The following is a 17042-nucleotide window of genomic DNA, read 5'->3' on the forward strand; positions in this document are numbered from 1 at the left end:
CGGTGCTCTGAAACCTGCAATGCAATGTAATCAATCTCTAGCCGTTCGCAAGGTCGTGTTAAGTGGTTTCTAAATTTGCGCACGACCTCAAACGGCTGTGAAAATATGTTACTTTCCCTCTGATATCATGCGGAATTGCTAATACATTGACTTTCACACGGAAAACCAAATAATATTAGGAACAGTAGTTTCACTGAAATCAGACATAGAATGAGCAAATTGTTCACATTTAAAGTTACATTTTTTTTTTCATGATACCTTGTATACATATTATGCAAATGAATTAAGGTGATGTCGTCATCAATTAATCAACTTGCACTTGACACCATGCTCTACATGGTTTGAATTGAATATGGAGGGAAAAAAATTGATTGTTTTGTTTTATTCCGAGAGGGAAAAAAATTGGACTGTACAACTGTCTAAACCTGATGTTACGTCTTATTTCGCTGAAAATCCTACCATTTTAATAGCCTGATTAATTAATTTAATTTATTCCGTTAAACTTCATCATAGAATCACACTCTAATTCTTTATTTCACCTGCGCCCAAAATCTTGTCATTTTTTGTTAAAATCGTATCCTTATTACTATGAATACTTATTAAGGAGACGCCCTCTAAATTGCAGACCAAAATAACACTTTTTTTTTTAAAAAAACTGCTGAAAAAGTTTTGATGCATTCACCCTTATGTTTGAGTGCGTTTACTCTATTCATTACTGTTAACGTGAACGTGCAGGATTACAGATTTGAGGAAGACCGTTTCAAAAGTCAATTTTCTTTCTTTTTTTTTCCTCACTAGTAATATCGGCTGTATTTTTTTTTTCTGACGGTTTTTTCGCCGAACAGGATGTTTTTCGCCTGCTCTGAGATCATATCCATAGATATCGTATCGCCGCTCGCCAGCTACTGTTAACAGCCATGATATCCTATCAGTATGTATCAGTGACGGTTTTCTTACGGATGACCACTGTGCGTTCAATGCACATTGTGCTGTGACTTGTTAATAAAGACCGCTTCTTTGATAGTGCATCTTGTAGAGTAAAAATGCATGCCGCCTGTGATGTAATAGAGAAAAATTGTCGTTGGCGGGTGATGTCCATAATCCTACATTCCAATCAAAATGTACAGGTTGCCTTTTAGAAGTGAAAATTGCATTGTTACAAACTACGTCATCCAGAGAGGGGGGGGGGGGGCAAAGAGACCCGTATTGACTTTTTCAAAACATTGGTTGTGCCTATTCTAGACAAAAGCTTCAGTCCCTCTAGAAAGGTTATATAATATGAAATACTGTACATTTTCAATCAGAGCGCTATAGTCGTGTAGTTCTACTTCCTAACACCTGTCAACCCTACCCCCCTTTAATGGATTTTCCAAGGCTTACATTTGGTGTCTACTATCCGTCTTTCTCTTTTCCTCCATCTACCCTGCTTTCTCCCTTTGTTGAATCTATCAGAGTACATCTACTTAAGTTTCTCTACGATACAACAGTAATACCCCAGTTTGATTGATAAATAATTAGTCGCGCAAACATGTAACACGGGTTTGGCGCATACACGGAGCCCCGGAGTGGGTGTGTGTAGGTTCGCAAAATGCATCTGTTCGCCAGCTCTTTTTGTCACTGCTGATGGAGCGAAAGGTGTGGTTACCTTTGTGAGTTTAGCTGAGGCATCGTAGCAACGCAGGTGGGGACGCGGTCTTCTTTTCTCTCTCTATCTTAAGTTTGGTTAGAGTGCAAATGGCGGATATAAAGAGATGAAAAGGAGACTTCTAGAAGTGATTGTCAAATATTATATATTTTCACGATGATCATAATAATTATGAATCTCACCGGTGTACGTTTCACATATAGATAGAAAGAAGCACGTTTGTTTATATGCCCACACGTAATGAATACAGTCATGTTTATATTATTGATGACTTGTGTATCAATATATATGTTTATACATAGATATGTAAACATAATATATATATATAAATGTGTGTGTGTGTGTGTGTGTGTGTGCATGTGTGGATGTGCATTTGTGTATGTTTATTCAATACATATTCATAATTTATTCAATAATCGACGTGGGTAAGATTATCAACGCTCCTGTTAAAACCGTTGGTCAACCGTACATCTGTCCCGCCCATTTCCTTTCTGATCATATAACCTGTATTTTTCGGTAAGCACATTTCGTGATTTTGAATCGCACGAAACCATTTAAGACATTTAGCTATCCACGATTTACATCCCCCCATATTAAACACTCCTTCAAGTTTGAACAACATCACCACGGTCAACGGTATAGTAGATAGTAGAGGCTTAAACCAGTCTCTTCCCACCTCCCTGCTTAAACTCGTCCCCCGGCCGTCCAACCGAAACTTTCCATTTGTGGAGTGGTATGGAGGCCGCACAAGTCCGCGCGCTCACGCTGGGCTTTCTCCTTAAAATATGTACAGCCGCATAGTCGAATGATGTTGATTAAATATACGTCATTGAGATAAACTCGGAAGCTTTGGCCGCGTGGATGTCACTTAATACAACTCGCATCTCCGCATCCACGCGCACTCCGTGATATCATCCCCGCCTCGGGGGGCTTTCTCAACACCACTATCAATCAGGACCGCTTTGTTCTCAACACCTTCTCTGTTTATGTAAGGTGAATCCGAGGAGAGTGAAAGGGCGGTTAAGTGGTCATGTGCCCCCCTCTTGCGTGGCGACTGGAGGAGTGCATAAACCTAAATTGATTTCTGTGTTTGCTCTGTGACAGCTGGACCGTGAACAGAAAAGAAAAAGTGATCTCTGAGGACCTGGTGATATGATGTAAATTGTTTAACGCGAAAGGGATCGCATCCGAAACCCGCATGACCTCTTAGGTCTGGTCTTGAAACCTTACCGCTTTTGGCATGATACTAGTAGATCCGATGTTTGTTGTGATGATCTGATGATTGTTAAGAAGCAGCGTTTTTTATAAATCTTAATTCTGTGAAGTGTCAACGACCTGTCTACGCCTAAATCCGAGAAAGACTGTGATGGGTATAGGTTCGGCGTTTCGTATCTAATAGGAACAACACATCGAGACAAAACAAAGTTCACGGTCGATTATAAAGAGAGAAGATGATGTGACGTTCTTCTCTTTCTCTTTGACGGATGTGACGTGCTTATAAAACACAAAGAGCAGGAGCAGTTAGGTGAAGTAAACTAGCGTGTACCTCTAAAACATAATTGCCGTTAAATATGGATTGCGAAATGTTCCCTTTCTACTGCTGGTGACAATTATGATATTCACAACCCGGAAATGACCACGTAAAGATGAGACCAATAGGCACTGAGCAGGAACAAGAGGATCTCCTAGCCAAGGAAAATTCTCAAAGGCAGAGGTACGATCACTTAAAATTCTCCGGCAACACCTCTTTTTGATGTGTGATTCCTCACTGTAGAGTTGATGATGAAATTTGTTTTCTGTGTCTATTTTACTTCCACTTTATGTAGGGAAGAAAGTATTTCTGTTTTTTTTTTTCTTTAAATTGGATGGCTGTGATTTTAATTTGAGCGCCGTCGTATAGTGGAGAGAAGCACCATCTAGCTGCCGGGCTAAGGCTGCTCATAGTAAGCTATGAAGTTGTGTGTGCCAATCCTGTAATCCTTTAATTCATGTTATACATAAACATTTGATTACAAAATGAGTTCACTTGAATTTAGTCTGCGTTTAGAAGGTATGTTTCTGGAATCTACAGAAAATCAATGTCATGAAAATGTGTAGTAAAACAATTGCGTAATTAAGAAAATTCAACTACAATTATCATTGATCAAACCCACCACATGGGATCAGATTTGGACTGAAAACGACAAATAGTGGAAAATGAAGAAAAAAATACATGAAGTCACTCTTGCTTGATTTACACATGTAAGTAATCAAATCAAATTGGGATCTTGTGTCTTACTGATACTGTAAGTGATTTTAATCCTTGTTATTATCACACTAACGCAGCAATAATGATTATGACACAACCACATATAAGTACCGAATACCACTTTTAAGTTTCAATGAACCAAAAGATATACAAATAACCCAAAAGAGGTCCATAATATGGACCTCTTTGGGGTTATTATATTAAATTAAGTTATATATTATTTACAATGTGCCCTTTAGTTTAGCTACTTAAATGGTTCCAGAACCAATGAATTAGTTTTTTAGCTCTCGTTCTTAAAAAAAAAAAAATCTAACAAAAAGTGAAAGAAACAATTCTATTATAACCATTGTTCACATTTTGTACATTTAACATTACTTAACATTGCTTGTTTCTATCCTTAACTCACATTTTCGAACTATTTTGAAGCACTAAAGCTGGGTTTTTGTTTCATCTCCAAATGGCAAATAATGTCTGCATGTCTGCATCAAACTTCGACGCAGATCTCTCAGAATTTTGATGATCTGCTGGCCAGCGCTCTGTTTTACCATTTCTATATTTAGGTTGTTGGAAGTAAGGTGAGACGAGCTGAAATATAATAATAACGTCGCAGGAAAGCTAGTCTAGAGAAGTTATCATTGCCAAAGTCAGGGTATCTACGCTTGGCGACTTTATCTTTCGTAGTGATGGGTAGCATTTAATCTTTGCCACCCATGCAATCGCTAGGCCTCCCTCTCTCTCTCTCTTTATATATATATATATATATATATATATATATAAACATATATGAAATTAAAACTTTATATACTCAATATAACTCAATATAAACATGTTCACTTGGTTTTGGTTTATAGAAACATCTAAAAGTTTGTATATATATGTATATATATATATATATATATATATATATATATATATATATATATATATCATATATCATATATCATAAAGAATACTGTGACGTATCGCCTGTGTTGACGTATTGTATGACAATACACTAAACACTACAATATTTTCGCAATAAAATCCTTCCATATATGCTTTCCCAATGCTATTTATTGAAACTCGATGGAACTACACATTACAAATTTATTTCATATCACATTTATAGCTTGGGTCACTTCAGTCCTAATAGCTTCATTTATAGAAACATACACCTTTCTGCCGATATGTTGACAACAAGGAGCCAATTTTAACCTGTCCAATAGAATTACAGATTCAGAAAGAAAGGAAGACCGCTGTTTTGAGGCCTCCAATTCCGTTCCAGTACAAACGAGGTCGGTCAATTTTAATGACAATTTCGGTGGTCTGCCATGGAATTATCTTCGACGAAATTAAACTGTACGTCGCTTCTTGTTCGCCGGCACAATGCAAGATATTTTTGTACAGGATTCATTCATTTCAGTAATGGCAAAGAGAATTGGACGCAAGCCATTACATTGATGGTTTCATCTCGGAAGGAAATTGTCCATTTCGTGAAAAAAAAAGAGCGAGCCAAAATGTGCAGGTATGGATGAAGGGGGCTAAGAGGTATGGCCAAAATTCTGTTTCAAAATAAGTAACTGATGTACCCTATATCAGCATTCCTGTGAGATAAATTGAGTTAAAAACAACAACAACAACAACAAAACAGCAACAACAACAACAACAGCGATTTCAACAGCAACAACTAGCTATAGATTATAATACAATCGTTTTGAATGTGCATGAACATTAATATTTTCATCTATTTTCTTTTCTTCTGGTTTATTTTCATTTCGGTTTTTTTTTCTTGTTTTCACAGTAATTGTTGTCTGTCTATTGTTCCCCAGTTGCCGTTGCTGTTTCGTTTCTGTGAGGGAAATGTCATAACATACCTTGCGTGTTCGAGTGATGTCAAATGCAACTATGACCAATTTCAGTACATTGGTCATATGGGCTTGTAAAATCTCACCTGCTGATACATGTTTGAATGAATAAGTGCATATTATATATATATACTGTATATATATATACATATACATATATATATATATATATATATATATATATACATATATATTTGTATATATATATATATATATATATATTTGTAGATATATATATATATATATATATATATATATATATATATATATATATATATATATATATATATATACTTATATACATACATATATTATAAAACTATCACATAAATTTCAGAAAACCATATCTGGTCATGGGATCATAGTTACTGTTTTACGTGTAGTGGTATGCTGATTTAGAGTCATATGTGTTGGGTGTGCTAATTTGACTATCTATAGAGAAAGTGACCTTTCTATTGCTGACCTTTTCCCGCTAACTTTGCTGCCCTCGTTCCATATCAAAGCGAACCTTGGCATACATAGCATTGGCAAATAAACGACACAGCACATACATGGTTTAGGTATAATCGGAATGATTTGGTGTGACGGATAAATGCATTAATATACATATCATTCTGTCAGTCCAGGCCGTTTTCCAACTACAAGTTTATCGACTGCGCACCTTTGTTTCTGAGTATTTCATTTTGTTTTGTATTTGGGTTTTTTAATCAAAGATGAGTTACGTTTTTCTTTTCCTAATAGGAGCAAACACATGTCTCCGATCTTCAGCGGAATATATATCATACCACTATACTGTACCGTGCATTATGGCAGATTATGCACTCTCTCAATGTACAGTTGCTCTCACCACTGCTCACTACAATGTTTTATTGAGGGAGTGATTGACCCCTGATGATTGTGATCGTTGTCATAGAAAACAATCAAACTTACATGTCTGTTTATGTAAATTCTTCAGGATGCCTACTCTGATTAGAACTTATTTGTAGTCACAGTCGTCTTTGCATATTTCTGTTATTCATTATATGCATCATTTACATACAATCACATACCCTTCCGATAATTTCATTAATGCAAAGGGGAAAAAAATCTTGATTGAGTATAATTATTAGTTTGAAATAACCCAAAATTTCGCCTTTTTAAGTCAAATTTATGAAAAATGTGTAAGACGAATGTGTTTTTCTAGGAATTCAATAATGTGCACTTTTTTGTGTTTTTTTTTCATTTATTTTCTGTGAATTACAGAAAAAAATCATGAAGTATCAATTAATGTAGTCACATGTAGTTCAAACGGATATCAGAACCTCACTGCATCTCTTGAGTTTCGGTGATTATTTTTGGTTGCCGGCATATTTAAACGTCTGGGCGCTGTTCTCGCTAGGTAAACAAGCAGTACACGCAACAATGCTTGTCGTCGGTGCTTCTTTTTTTTCCCCTCTAGAACCCGGAAATGGATACATTCGGTCAACTGGCGCGATGACCGTGACCGTCAAGGTTGTACAGCCTTTTTATCGCCCATCCTCGTATTTATTCAATCACTTAGATAGAGGGAAACGAGCAAACAACAACAACAATCATTCCATCTTGGTGTATGTGTGTGTATGTTTATTGAATTTATTTCGAGTAACTCATCTTGCTCATGGGGATGGAGGGCGCCGTATAATATTTTAATCGATTTGTTGGAGAGAACGTAGATGTGGAAGCAGTCCTTAGACATTATGATGGCCGTCTCTGTCTGCCCGCAGAGAACTTCAAGTGACAGCACTTGCTCAATCCGAGCAGCACTAAAGACCCCTCCTTTAATGGCTCCCGCGTTTTTACTCCGTGTTATTTCAGGCAGGAGAAGGACGAGAAATGGCTGGCGAAGTTGGAGAAGCGGTTCAACGTCATCGCCGGCGACGACAACCAAATCGACCTGGAAGAATTCAAGAGGGCTCTGAACGTCAAAAAGGTAAAAAGAATGTTCGACCTCGGTCCGTGTCTAACATGATTTTAGCCTCCTATAGAGATGAGCTATGATTCTTGGAGTCTGGCAAGCTTTCAAAATTTTAATATGCTTTGGGGTCGTGGGATCTTAACGATAATAGATATTGTTGGAAAAGGTGGACTCTCGCTATAAGGCATTTCGCCAGTACGAAGGCTATGTTACTCAATTTACTGTGTTTACATTCTTTTGCATAACATGCACTTAAAACAATTCCGGCCTCATCACTAAAGACGCAGGGGAGAAGAGGAGAATAAGATGTCTGATGATGGCGGACATGTGTTGTCTTCTCAATGGTTAGGTGTGGTAATGTGAACAACTCCGACGGAATGAAAGCGGCGCGCAAGCCTTCTTTGCGTGTCGCTTCCACACACATTTTGGCGCCTTTGTGTGCGTGCGTGTGTGTGTGTGTGTGTGTGTGTGTGTGTGTGTGTGTGTGCGTGTGTGCGTGTGTGCGTGTGTGTGTGTGTGTGTGTGTGTGTGTGTGTGTGAGTGTGTGAAGGCAGCATACATGAGCGACATGGAGATTTCACACTCCTTATCGTCAGCTCATCCTGCGTGATTGCCTTGACTTCTGCGTATACTGTGGGGCTTCAGAAACAATTGTCCACCATGTCATGCAACACAGGATTACGGCAGGCCAAAGTACTTTTTTCTGTCTTCCTTACCTCCTTTTTAATTGTCACAGTGATACCCAACGAGACAATGTACAAGAAGATGTGGAGGTTTTCAAACCGCCTTCATCGCGCCTAACCTGTTTGGCAGGTGCGAACTGGGTCGTGTAGATCTGTCGCGCCTAGCTGCTCCGGAACGTGCAGGCGATTTTACAGCTTGGTTAATTCCCCTCTTCTTCTCCTCTCCATTCCCCTTCTCTCTCTCCCCCCCCCCCCTTTCCACAATCTTCCGTTCTCTTTTTTTTTTTCTTATCCGTCTTTCTTTCATCTCTTTTCCAAACGTGTAACTTTCGGTACAGTAACGGCCGAAGGCAAAGCCTGCTATCCGCTCTAAATATCAAGCGAAGCGGTCTTAGCGTTCATTGTCTTACATGTCAAAGTCTGGAAGTAATGGCCGCCATTCATCCCCACAAGGAATACTGCAGAGAAAGAGAGAATAAGAAACAGGAAGAGAGAGAGGGAGAGAGGGAGAGAAATGTTCGTCTGTCGGAGTAGAAAGGGCAGAATCCCTTTTGGTTTGACCCTCGATGTGGAGTGCCTTGCCCCCAGTGAATTTACCTTTAATATGAATCTCAAACATCCTATCCTTTAGCACAGATATTGTTCCCTTTCTGGCAGGAGGAAATTACCCCTATACTCTTAGCTCTTTGGTCCGCTGCGACAAATGCAGAGTTAAAACCGAGAACTTAATGTCACCCTTTTCCCCCATGTAGTACCTTGCTGTTACTCTGCTACTCCGTTAGTAAGGGAGCCACATACTCGAAACTCTTTCCAATTTCAGTGGAGGGTCGTCTGCTGGACCGGATTGTGTGCTAGGAAATGGTTTTGGCGGGAAGAAAAGAGGAGATTTCCCGGTAATGACCTTCTGTCTTCACCTGACACACTTGACTGTAGTTACATGACTATCCCATAATTGCCTCCTGACGGTGAATGCTTCTAACATTGATCACTGGTGATCATGTCGTCTTCTTCTTCTTTTCTCTCGAGCGGGAACGTTGTCAATCTCGCGATAGGACATAAAATGGAGGTCCCGTGTGTAAGAGGGTCACAGCTCATGCACGTAAAAGATCCTGCTTCATTTATTCATCGCAAAGAGCGAGGTGTTTAACCTGGTAACATCCAACTGGACCCGGTACCAGCTACAATAGCTGGTCTATGGAAGACCAGCTATTGCAGCTGAATATGGGCTATCCAGCCACCTTCTCAGATGTAAATGAAACAAATAAACAAACAAACAAAACTTGTGGGTTTATCAGACAAAATGCGCAGCAGATGGAGATGAAAATATCACGTTGTATTGAACACTTTGGTGGAATATTCTGAAAACATAAAGTTACGTGTTCATGAACACGTGTAGTCTTCAGCATGTTCAGTGTTTTCAATTAGTGTGTGTCTTTGGTACATCGAATGAAAGATGTGAAAGACCAAACAGGAGATAATGTACTCCAACCACCGTTGCCAACGAAATACAAAGAAATAGTAGATGGATCGAGAGGAAATGGAGCTAGAGGAGATGAAGAATTAAGACATGAAAATATAAATAGAAACGGGAGAAGAGAGGAAAGACGAGGAGAAGAAGGGAGGGGGAGAAAGAGGAGGTGAAGAAGTAGAAAAAGAAAGAAAAAGAAAGGGAGGAAGAGAAGGACATGAATAAGGAGAAGAAAAAGAGGAAGAAGATGGAGGAGTAGGAGAAGACGAAGAAGAAGAAGAAGACGAAAATGAAGAAGACGACGAAAACGAAAAGATGAAAGGAAGGAGAAAAACGGGAATAAGGAGGAGTAGGAGATGAAGAATAAGGGACGAAGCATGAAAGTTATCCTCCCCTACTTGTGTTTCGTCAGTAACTGACGAAACACAAGGAGGGAAGCGAAAGAAGAAAAAAAAAAGAGGAGGGGAGGATGAGGAGGCGGATGAGGAGGAGGAGAGGGAGGAGGCGTGATGACCTATACCTAGAAGACGTCTCTGCCTTCTATAAATATTCGGCATTGAACAATTATCAAATTTATAAACAGTGAGATATAAACCGGCATTAAGTGCAGCTTCTCAAGCTGTCGGGGTTCTTTTCCGAGGCGACAGTAGATGCAGTAGGTTGTCATTCCGCCAGAAGTCCGTGTTAAGACAAGAGTTTTCATAATGTTTATCAACCATCGCGCCGGTGATTACGGCGTTACATCCCAGTAGTTATCCCAGTAAGGTGAAGTGTTGATTCATACATACACCGCACAGACACGTCATTGTGTCATTTTAAAATTGTAGCAATGTCTCTACGATATGCGCAGACACTGCAATGAAATAATGAGATGACTATGTAGATCCTTGTCATATGTTTGCTCGTTGCGATCATGATGTAGATAACGATTGTAGTTGATGATAAAACAACAACATCAAAATGTGCGCCGTGCATAGCTTTGTCCTGTCTTTGGGAAATATATTTCAAATCAAAGCTTGTACATTATAACGTCTATCGCTATCCTTTACGAGATTGTAAATCGCCATAATGCCTTACACAAGTATCTATCGGGTTCCCTTAAGCAACGTGCTATAGGTTTTATTACTGTGGTATCGTCGTATGCAGTGTGTACACTTTGTAAAGGGAAATAAGTTGTACTTCGTTGTCATCACGTATGCACTTGAACTTCCCGCCATTACGTATACTCCTGAGAATTTTTTTCTCTTTCAGCATATATTTTCAAACACTTTCGCTAAGGATCTCTGTCATTATTGCTCGTATCGTATTGCGTGAAAGGCTTTAGAAAGAAATTAAATATCACTGAATATATCGGATAGTATCATATCTTTATCAGCCTTCTGCACTCTAATCATCTGGATTTTTAGATCAAAATTTATCTTATTCTCAGTTGTATCCAGTTTAAGTGTTTTCTTCCTTCGCCAGTAATGATAGTCATCAAATTCAAAGAAGAGGTCAATGAACCAGCCACAAGAGCATCATGATGGCTCAAAAACGTGTAAATATTCTCGGGATATCGTGAGGCCAGATTTGATAGTATAATGATACTGAAAGCTATAATAGTAATTTCAGATAACAGAGTAAACGGTTACGACCGCCAGTGTTTCCCTTTAAGGCGCTGGCTTGGCTGGTGATGCTGTTGTCAGCTAAGCCATGTAAGCCGCTAGCTTGTCGACACAGCGACAGTTGCGCTGAACAACTCCATCAATGAACGAACATGACGTTCTCTCTATGAACATTGCCACAGACGAGTGACATTTTCACCGTTCCACTTCAGATCGGGAGATAATCCGCCAGAGGAGATTTGGCGGAAAAAAAAGCAACAACAACAACAACAAAAACACGAATGACAAGTTTGATGAATCCACAAACCCATTCAGAGAGACAACAGTCTCAATCATCTTAAGCTATGTTTCAAACATTTTGTATGTAGTTAGTGTAAAATGCAAAGGAAATCGAGTGGAAGTTGGAGTATCTATTAATAGTTCTGTACTAGAAAATAACAGCAGTGTGTGAAGGTTTTATCGAAACGATCCACAGTGTTTCGGAATCAACAATAATTGAGGTCAATCATTACACATGAATTTTGAAATATTACGGCTGTATAGTAATTACTAACGTGATCAAAAGTAATTAAAAAGCTGGGAAAACTCATTAAAATGACATGATCGCCTGACTGATGTGTCCTTAATCTTTCAATTTTAGAATGATCTCCGCTCATCTTTTTGGAGCAAAGGATCGGGTATGAATTTCCATTATGTTCCTATTAAATGGATGAAGTTGTAGGGCCTACTCTCGCCAGATGCATTCCCAAATATGAAGCAAGAGTTAGCAGTAATGATCAGAATTAGCTACTCTGCCATAGCGTGGCGACACCAGTGCTACTGACTGCACACTGCGCAACAAGAGCGGTGGGAGTTACAATAATGTGAGCAGACGGTGTATGGCGCACTACTGAGGTGTATTACCTATAGATGTATTAAAGTTGACTGCAAGCGTTGTTTTGTTTGTTTTGTGTGTTTCGTTTGTTTTATTTCCATCTGAGAAGATGACTGGATAGCCCATATTCAGCTGCAATAGGTGGTCTTCCATGGGGTCCAGTTGGATGTAAGGCGGGACCACTTCACCTGCTCTTTGCGATGAATAAATGAAGTGGGATCTTTTACGTGCATGAGTTGTGACTCTCACACACAAAATGGTCCTCCATTTTATGTCCTATTCGAGAAACAGAGTTATTTTCCTCTTACTAGAGGGGACGGGATGATTACACACAACATTTCTCAATGAGACTCGGGAATCGAACCCGGGTCCTTAGGATTGTGAGGCAGGCCTAGCCACCATCCACAAACACACCTCGGGATCGTGCCTCACATCCCTTGCGCTTCCCAACTCATATACAGATAAAGGCATGTTTGTTTTAGAATCTCATTTCTTATTGGTTATTATTGAATTGAGTATCAATTGACATATTCATTTACTTATACATGCATCCATCGATTATATCTATTAATCTCTACCTCATTAATCTGTGGATTGTTAGATGTAGAAAATAATTCATTTACTAATTCATCGATTGATTGATTGTTTGTTATGACACTTGACCCTTGCCATTTTCGTCAAAATATTTATGGTAGTGCTCTCGTGCATGAGCCCTAAATGATTGGTTGCTGGTGCTGCTAATTTAGTATATATCCGGTAGGTAGAAGCGTTCAAACGTATTAATCAGTCCATGTGTATATTACAGACTATTCCAATATCATTGCTCATCATCAATCCATTCTCAAGGGTCAAGAGATCAGGACAGCAATTGACATGATTATATGAAGATATATAGCCACTTGTTAATAAGTAGATTGCCACTTTTACGAAAGCAATTAGTGATTGGGACTGCCGTGGTATTCGTATCATATCTGTTACCACAAATTGCTTCAATTTGCTTTAATGAATTAACAGTTTAATGATTATGTCTTATGATTTATTATCATATCTGTCAGTCTGTATTATCTATTATTGTTCGTGAGAAGCTGTTTCTTTGGTAAAAAGGATATATATCCGCGGAACCTGCCAACCTCTCAGATATTCCGCAAGAATGGATAGTTACAGTGTTTTCTCTAGCGAAATATTAATTTGAATAAATAGAAGCTGCTCACGAATTGAACAGTGAGAACGAGGGGGGAGGTGGGGCAGTACTGACTAACGTTTATCATGCATGAACTGCAAACGATTGTTTAGAAAATTGAAAAAGTTGAATTTATCAGACCTAGCATTGCATAATCATGATTTCTAAATATCATGACAGCTGGATTCAACTTTTCCAAAGATTACGTTGAGTGTTTAGGCAAAACAAGTTTGATGGTCTGGCAGTGTTCACTCATATTATTGCTGTTACTAAATTCTTTAATGGTGTTGTATCACACAATATTCTTTAATAGCTAAACTCACCTTTTTTTCCTGAAAAGATGTGATTTTGAATGTTTCGCGACGCATATAGCTCTCTCTCTCTCTCTCTCTCTCCATCTCTCTCTCGTCTGTTCTTTCTTCAAATTAGTCTGTTTGAATCAAATAATCTCTTGTCATATTATGATATTATGATAATATAATCATTAAAGGCCTAGTTCCTCTATCGTTTCTTCAGCAATGATTTCATTAAATGACGACAGATCTAGCTTATAAGCCAGGCATGTTAAAAGGGCGCGGGGGGGGGGGGAGTAGTGTTAAACCAGAAATCTTCGGGTGCATTAAATATTCACGAACTTCGCTAAAGAGCCAAGATTCGGGGAATTTAAATTCTTGCGAAAGTTCTTGTCTATATTTCTGGTGTCACAGTATGTCATAACCCTCAAAATAGTATTTATTTATAGTATACCAATGTCTATGTCACGCCCATTCAATGAGGCACTGTGCAGTATGTCCCCCCCCCCCAAAAAAAAAAAAAAAAAAAATCAGATTTTCGCATTGATAACACCCAATATGATTAAACTGTCTAAATGCTACTTTAGGGTCTTAAAATATAATATCTGAGCTCTATTTTGCAGAAAATCCCATCCGATTTGGTGAAGCGGTCACAGAGAAATGTGGATTGTTGTAAAGCATGTCATGAGTCTGATTCTTTCAAGTTTAGCACTTCGATGATCTTGTGTGTGAATACAACAGACAGAACTTGGAAGGAAGATATTCCTGACATCCTCTACAAAATTCCTCATTTCTCTTGACCATTGAAGCATATCGAATAGGGTTTTCTGTAAGATGTTGGCAATGAGTTATAGTTTCATACCCTGAAATTGTATTTAGATTGATTCACTATTCTTAAAGCTATCATTGTGGAGGGTACCGTTGTAATTTTTTTTGGGACATACGGTACTATAACCCTGGCAAACTGCGTAAAACTGATTGTGCGATTCCGGCTTCATCGTACCGTAATTCATTCATTCATTCATTCATTCAGACATACATTCATTCATTCATTCATTCGTTCATTCATTCATTCATTCATTCATTCATTCATTCATTCATTCATTTATTTCCGAATTTCCCTACTCGAAACAATCTGAAAGACTATTTGCCCACTCGCAGATCACACGCATATTGCTTCACACACACGCACACACACACACACACACACACACACACACACACCAAGCACTTACAATACAAGATGCCATTACCAAACAATAAACAATGAATGCACACCTGAAGTTCCGTCCACTGGGACTCAAAATAACTCTGCCACGGTGTCTGAAGAAAAAAAAAGTAAAGGGAAGAAAGGGATTTAAAAAAAAAAAGAGAAACAGTAACATCACGCTCTGAAGTTGATAGAAGTGAGCTAATCAGTTTTTGCAATGTGGCACCAGCAAGACGAGATAGAGTGTAAGAGAGATTGGTTATCGAGTAACAATATGATATGGTTGACTGTCATAAGACATGTCGATGTAATGTACAAATCTGTGGTTGTATTTCCCGGCAGTCCTTCTTCGCTGAGCGGTTCTTCGAGCTGATCGACACCGACAGATCGGGCAGCATTAGTCTGAAGGAGCTGATAGGTGCTTTGCGGCTGCTGGTGTACGGATCACCGCAGGATAAACTTCATTTCCTTTTCCAAGTTTACGATGCAGACGGTACGTACTTAATGTGCAGAGCAGAATGATTAAATGGAAAAGAATAGCAAAATATAAATGCTTGATATAGATAGATATTGATGGACACTAACCTCTTGATGCATAGGTCTACATATCGTATAACATAGTGATATCTATTTAGTATGTGTGCTTGTGAGCGTTAGTGAGTGTGTGCTTTCTTTGATAATGGGATTTCTATATCATTTAATGAAATTTGAATTGTAAGTGCGAGAAAAAGCATGTTGGCGGTTGATGATATGGCTTTATTAAAAATGAGAGAACAGAATACGACTAATTATAATGATTCATCCGGAATGTTACAATAATAATAATAATAATAATAATAATAATAATAATAATAATAATAATAATAATAATAATAATAATAATAATAATAATAACAATAATAATAATAATATTGATAATGATATTGATAGTGATAATAATTTGCATTCATATAGCGCAACTTTGTCTCCATCTCTATCTCTGTTTGTCCCTCTCTATTTGTCTGTCTGCCTATATTATATCTTTTTACGTGTGTTCGTATGTTTATACCCCCGCCAAACGAAGTTTGAAGGGGGTATATAGGAATCAGCGGACGGTCGGTCGGGCGGTCGGGCGGTCGGGCGGTCGGTCCGTTGCAAATCTTGCGTCGCGAACTACTTCCTCAGTTTTCAACCGATTCCCATAAAACTTGGCACAGATGTGTGCCTTGGGTTGTAGATGTGCAAGACGTATTTTTTGACAGTACCCAAAAGTACGTTGCCATGGTAACGGCATATTATGGGCAAAAATGGGTACAAATCTTGCGTCGCGAACTCCTCCCACAGTTTTTGATCAATTTTTATGAAATTAGGTACAGATGTTCATCTGAATATGTTAATGTGCAAGACACATATTTCCGCAGTGGCAAAAAGTGCGTTGCCATGGTAACGGCATGTTATTGGTAAAATATAGGGCAAAATGTTTCATGGCAAAACTGCTTCATCAGTGTTCTTCCAATTCTCATGGAATTCATATTGAATGTTTGTCTTAGGATATAGGTCAGCATGACACATTTCTTGACAGTGACAAAAAGTATGTTGCCATGGTAACAGCTCACATATTATGAGCCAAAATGATGGAAAATTTTGTGTTGCAAACTACTTTCTCAGTTTTTGCCCAATTTCCATGAAATTTGGTACAGATGTGTGCCTTTGGTTGTAGATGTGCAAGACGCATTTTTCGACAGTACCCGAAAGTACGTTGCCATGGTAACGGCATATTAATGGCAGAAGATCAAGGAAAGATCTTGCGGATTTAACTCCTTCCTCAGTTTTTTGACCAAAGCTTATGAAATGTTGTTTGGCGGGGGTATAACAAGTCGCTGTAGCGACATTTCTAGTTGCATCTGTCCACAATCATATTGTGATCATCCATAAAATATGCTATTTGATTAGTACCTGTTTGGTCATTTTACTTAAATAAAGGCAGGCAGGAAACAAGGCAATGGCCAGTATAGAGTGGGAGGGAAAAAGTCCCTTTAGCAAGACATCTTTCTTTCTCCAGTAAAAGACACTGTTTATAT

General features: G+C 38.5%; 1 protein-coding gene across 1 annotated transcript in view; it reads left to right on the forward strand.

Annotated features, from left to right (window-relative positions):
* Positions 1-17042, forward strand: part of LOC140237117 (NADPH oxidase 5-like) — a 57424-nt gene that overhangs the window by 6039 nt on the left and 34343 nt on the right. Inside the window, exons 2-3 of the mRNA XM_072317059.1 lie at positions 7571-7685; positions 15325-15475. Of these exons, the coding sequence (XP_072173160.1) occupies positions 7571-7685; positions 15325-15475 (266 nt within the window). The remainder of the gene's footprint in view (positions 1-7570; positions 7686-15324; positions 15476-17042) is intronic.

This window comes from Diadema setosum, chromosome 13 (genome assembly GCF_964275005.1).
Source record: "Diadema setosum chromosome 13, eeDiaSeto1, whole genome shotgun sequence".
NCBI lineage: Eukaryota > Metazoa > Echinodermata > Echinoidea > Diadematoida > Diadematidae > Diadema > Diadema setosum.